At 37.9% G+C, this 6,000-nt stretch overlaps 1 protein-coding gene across 8 annotated transcripts in view; it reads right to left on the bottom strand.

Annotated features, from left to right (window-relative positions):
- The window catches only part of dclk2a (doublecortin-like kinase 2a), a 38,448-nt gene that overhangs the window by 8,968 nt on the left and 23,480 nt on the right, over positions 1-6,000 (bottom strand). For 6 of the 8 annotated variants that reach the window (XR_009241454.1, XM_058640434.1, XM_058640435.1 and 3 more), the window contains exons 4-8: positions 4,781-4,879; positions 4,334-4,384; positions 2,500-2,594; positions 1,430-1,517; positions 1,115-1,220 (exon numbers count right to left, since the gene is read on the bottom strand). Coding sequence is in view for 7 of the 8 variants with exons in the window: in XM_058640434.1 (XP_058496417.1) it covers positions 1,115-1,220; positions 1,430-1,517; positions 2,500-2,594; positions 4,334-4,384; positions 4,781-4,879 (439 nt within the window). In the remaining variant the exon portion in view is untranslated. The remainder of the gene's footprint in view (positions 1-1,114; positions 1,221-1,429; positions 1,518-2,499; positions 2,595-4,333; positions 4,385-4,780; positions 4,880-6,000) is intronic. The other 2 variants (XM_058640436.1, XM_058640437.1) reach the window with 1 other exon arrangement.

Here is a 6,000-nt window from a genome sequence, read left to right as displayed (position 1 = left end):
TTTACTACCCCTATTCTAGTAATACAAAGCTAAATGCTAATCAGTGAAGTATTCTGATATTCAGGGTCAGTACTGGTCTGATGCTGGTCAAAATCCCTGCACTGGTTTTCAGCTACGATGATCCAAATAATGATTTAATAACTCAAATATCTTGTAAATAGTTCATTAAAGAGAGATGTATGCCACAAAGGTCATGTGACCTGAATGTAAGTGAGTGACGCAGTGATCATACGGACTTATTTTAAGATAAAAGACGAAAAACAGATAAGTGTAATCACAGTGAGGGTGACATCAGTAGATACTCAGGGTTGTGAGGTCTGTATATTGGTATCAAACATAAAGGAGTGTTATTGAGTCATCTCTACACCTCATAGACACACACGACTCATTCCTAAGAATGTTCTACACGAGAGGTAAAGGAGAATTCTGGCAGCTGGTGTTAATGAAGGAGTGAATGTTTGTTGGTAAATGATGCAGATTTCAAAACAGTCCAAATGTAAACACACAGATTGTAATTCCTGCTACTGAAGCCCAACACTTAAAGAGTTTCAGATAGTAGCACCAAAATTAAACAGTCCATTACCTTGTATAAAAACTAGGAATGGGACGATACAGAGTATCGAGTATCTACTGATTCTGATATTAGTCTGATAAAGTCATTTTAGCCAATTTATGAATGATGTATGACGCTGTTAACAACATTGTGCTGAGTCATTTCAAAGACATCATTCTCCAACTGTGTAACAAATATTGTTCCCCCCAAAAAAAAGAAATAAAGAGCCCAAACATGACTCAGCTAAAATGATTTAGCTGATTTTTAACTCTGTGTCTGCATGACACTGGAGCGGACTGACACTGATACTGACCTATTCCCATCCCTAATAAAAATACTAATTTATGGATATATGGATTTGGAGTGAGGAAGTGATTTCACACAGAATATTTCCGTCTCCACTGTGACTAAGTCTTCAGGACTTAAACACTCTGGTTGAACAGTTAACTGTGTGTGATGAAAGCCTCATTAAAACAGACACACTGCTGAGTCACCACCGCAGACAGCACTCAAGTGTGCATGACACATACTTACACTCTGATGCATGTGTTTTTCACCCACCTCTCCACACATTCTTTGACCACAGCAAAGTTACCATCTCCAATGACCTTCCCAACTTTGTATTTCTCCGAAATGGTGGAGTCGGGAACGTAGCGGTTGCCGTTAACTGTGAAGGAGAGGTGAAGGTTAGAATGGAACTAGGACAAGTCAAAGTGTTCGATAAAAGAGAGGAGAGCTGAGGGGACACTCAACCAGTCCTTAAGGGAAGACAAGCTGAACAACAAACATAATACACAAAAGGAAAGGAAAGGAAAGGAAAGGAAAGGAAAGGAAAGGAAAGGAAAGGAAAGGAAAGGAAAGGAAAGGCAGATGTACCCTCCGGAGTCAGTTGATTGCTTTGCTCTTGGTGGTTGCTCAATGAGCCATTTACATTTGGAGAGGAGACGTGATGTGACGGAGGGATCTGCAGGATGCAAAAGAAACAAAAATAGAAATGACGGTTTGGCCTTAAAAAAGAAAGACAACAAGTAGACACATCACCATAGCAACCTTCGACTATGAAAGCACCCACCAATGTGGCTGAAACATGGCTGGATTGATATTAGTGGGTTACTTTCCTTTGTCGCTTCCAACCACTAAAGAACTAATGACTAAATTTGGAAATACAGAATATTTTTATTCCTAAACTGGAGATACAACATGTGAACATACTATACAAGGCATATAGATCATAAAAATGGCCTGTACATGAATTCTACCATAAAAATACAGCTACAAAACACTGAGTTAAGGTCTGAAAAAAGCTCGTCCTCGGTGAAAATGGTGTCAAGAGCTGCTGAAGTGGACCTCCTCCACATCCACTCACCATCACTTTACAGCTCTGAATGAATGATCCGTGTATTATTTCAGTAACATCTTATAGCTATATTTATAAAAATGTCCTGTTAATCTCTTTTCAATAATGCACAGTAGCAGTTCAATACCTCACTGTGTCATAGTGTACATCACATCACATCCCTCTGATGAATGAGTTCCTCTTGTGGTTCCCTTTTTCTTTATTCTTTTTCCTTTTAAAGCTGCTGACTCTACACCAATAAATCATAAAAAAATCTAATATCCTGCCAAATGAATGTGGACACATGAGTATTTGACTGAGCTTCAAGAGGAATGATTGCTCTCTGGACGTTTGCCCGCTGGCTGGATCAGTTAGAAACTGTAGTTTAGTACTGACATGCATCTTTTAGAAGAATTCATCAATAAATGACATTAATATCTTGAACTCCACCAAATTTAATTATCATATATCTGCAACATAAGCTTCATTGCTGTCTTTTTGTTTCGTCACGCTGCATTAAAGAGGTTTTTGTAGTGAGTAAAATTACACCAAAAAAGTTAATTCTTTAAAATCGTGTATGTGATGTGAAAATATAATATAAACTTCTTACTCTAAAACCAGGGAGGGTTCGGGGGCTGGTGGGAGACGGAGTGGAGGACTTTGTGGACCTCGGCGTTGAGAGCTGGCTACTCGATGCACCGTTTACTGTAGGGAGTGAAAACAGTGGTAGGACATTTACAAGAGCAGGTAACAGATAAGATATTCTAACCATTTATTACTACAACAGGGGATTAGAAAAAAAAACAAAAAAAAAAAAACTTAAATCTATTTTCCCTAGAAATCTGGCTTTTTTATTTTTTAAATTTTGTTTCCAAAAAATTCATATGTGGCCTCAATCCTCTTCCATAGTTTACGTATAAGTCAGCTTGTTACAATATTTCTTGTTATTTACACACATTTAAATCCATTCATGAGGCCAGAAGAGACTGAAGACTGAATAATTTAATAATTACCTCTGTATAACATTTACTATCAATCCCAGTAAGACCCTTGTGTTACTCATTGAGACACATTAGGGAGTGGTTTAGATCAGATGATGCATATGTTGCCACCTACTGGCAAAGAGTGTCACACATGCACTGAAGCTTACTTTAAACCAGGGGGGACAAACTCATTTCAGTTCAGGGGCCACACACAGCACAATTTCATCTCAAGAGGGCCAGACCAGTCAAATAATCTGAATTTGTTTTCCTTCGTTTTACATTACAAAGTATCTTTTTTACAAAACAGGACATTTCTTGAGAAGAATAAGTGCAATTTCAACAATATTATGCCTAAATTTACCATTTCCACATGAGCATTACACCCTTAAGATCACAGTGGATCTATAGGCACAAACATTTAGTCAAAATATAGTATTTCACATGACGATTAGATTAGATTCTATATCAAAACTAATTCATGCTGATGTTCCTTTTTTTTGTACTTTGCCAAAACATCACCTTCCTTTCTGAGCTCACATTTTCAATACTTCAGTAGACATTTGAGATACAAGTCATTTGGTATTTAGTAGAACAAGTTGCACATGCACACAGCAGATATGAGAGTGATTCATTCTGCCCAGAACAATCTATTTCTATCTCCCTCTGTCCTGGTTTCTGACACAAATACACACATAATGTAAACTTAAACTCAACATCTCTTCATCTGCATAAACCCAGCTGAGGTGAGGAAAATCATTTCACACCGCCTACAGGCTGCGTCTTTCTACCACTGTTTTTATTAAAAACATTCATTAAATTAAAGTATATTACCCATAAGTAGGTTTGTATAGTTGTCAAGCTTTAAAATAGCGTCGGTATGGTTTATGGTTACTAACCCTTTCGAAGCAAATGAAGAACAGCCCTGCTCACATAAACCTAATGCATAAACCAAAGAGGAAGGAGGTGGAGGAGGAGGAGGAGGATAAGAGGGAGAGTGGTGAATGAGTGTTTCCTGGTATGTGAAGGCCGACATAATTCCCCTCACATTCTTAGAAAAGGAAGAGGACGATGGACTTTGACTCTGCAGTTTCACTATTAGATGTCATTAGATCTTGGACCAATCACGTGATGTTTTAGCAAGTAGCTTGTGTTTTGTGTATTAGCATTCATGCAATAACACATTTTTTAAAAAACATCAAGAGAACTGTTCCAAAGATAGAAAATGCATCCTGTTGTGATTACACAACATCATTCCATAATCTGAGAACCACCTGAAATTATAATTTCACTCTGGACCTACTCGCCTTTGACAGACTGAGTAGATAGAGCCAGCTTTGTTCATAAAAGAAAGAGGAGAGCCTTAGAACTGTGAGCAGCTCATTTGACTTAATTACCACAGTAAATTGATATGGCAGGTGTTTGACCAGGAACACTGTGTTGCAGCATCACCACCAGCCTCACCTGGGGATTTGATGGAAAGCTGACTGGTGGAGAAGTGGACAGGTCGCCTTACTGCAGTATCAAAAGAAAAAAATTTAATAAAATATACTGTCGATAAAATTAGATTACAACAAAATGAGTTCAACTTTCAAAGGCAAAATCAAACTATCAACTACCTCCAGTGGTTAAAATGCCTTAGAGAACACTAATTATTAGGCAAAATGTCAGCATCTGTCATTGGAGCATTAAAATTGCTTTGTCACTCAACATAGCAGTGGAGGTTTGAGGATGTGAGGCCAGTCCTCACCACAGTGATGCTCACTCTTACCGGGGAATCAAATTCATTTATTATTAACATGACCTTTTTGAATGTCTATACACAAGCATGTGTTCTTTTATCCACTGTATACAGGGATCTATTTGAATTAAACACAGTTTCTAGTCTATTTCTAATGTCACGTGTTTTACCTCCACAAGGGGATTTGCTGCGTCGTGAAAGTCCAGGACTCTTAACTGTCCTGTGTGGAGTAGCGGAGCGGCCGTACGATGACTTCAGCACTCTGCATTCTGGTAGAAAACACACGCTCAGGGGTCAGCACTGCATACATTAACCTTCCACTGTTAACACAGCGGCTCTTTCCTCTCTAAACAAAGTTATTCCCAACAAGCTGCTGCAGTGGAGAACACAAGGGAAGAGATTAACCATGCGAGCTCTTCTGACTGAACTACATCAACAATTTACAATCATGTCACAAAACAGCTGAAATAAATGAATTAACAATTAATTAGAGAATTAATCAATGGCTAAATTTCAGTACTATAGGCAGATTTAAATAAATACTTGGTTCTGCTGAGAAGTTGTAACAGTTATTTTCATAATCGATTTATCTATCGATTATTTTCTCTATTAATCGAATATTTGTTTGGACCATAAAATGGCAGAAAGTGTTGAAAAATGTTTCCAAAACCTAGAAATGATTATATTCTCAGATGTCAGTTTTCAGTTTTAATGATTTCTTTGTCAAATGGAGCAACGACACCAGAAGATGTTCATATTTAAGAAGCTGAAAAGCTTGTTTTAATTATTAAAACAAACTCAAAAACTGAGTAACCAATGATCTAAATATTTGAGGCTTAGTTAAGTAATCATTACCAATAAGTCTGCAGGGTAATGTACAAATGAATAACCTCAACAGGTGAAGAGGAGAATAAGTTCAGTTCTTCTTCCATCCTGTAACATATTTTGGCATAATCTAACACTATTTTAATACCACAAGTCTCTCTCCATGTTAACCCTAAAAGTAGAGCGTGTATTGGACCTACTTTCCCAAAAGGAAGGTCAGCTTTTGTACCTTCAGCTGAGAGGACACTGTGACTTTATTTGGTTCTTTCAAAAGACCCAATTCTTAAAAGTGGAGCAGAAGAGAGTAAGTGAGACAAAAGCTCCGAACCACCTCTGGGTATGACCCACTCGCCATCATTCATCGTCAAAAGGAATTAACACAGTGAGGGGTTAGGATGTTTCCCTGTTGTGAGTTAACCTGACACAACAACAGAAAAATAATTAGACAGGATGTCAATCCTTTGGTCCGCCACTAAAATAAGCTGTTTTTTTCCTTCCGGTGAGGTTGACCAGTGTGATGGGCTTACGGTTCAAACTGTTTCAGTGGCTTTTCAGCAAGATAAAT

The sequence above is a fragment of the Solea solea genome, chromosome 10 (assembly GCF_958295425.1).
Source record: "Solea solea chromosome 10, fSolSol10.1, whole genome shotgun sequence".
Classification (NCBI taxonomy): domain Eukaryota; kingdom Metazoa; phylum Chordata; class Actinopteri; order Pleuronectiformes; family Soleidae; genus Solea; species Solea solea.
Note: the sequence above shows the minus strand (reverse complement) of the source record. Positions and strands in the feature narration are given on the sequence as shown.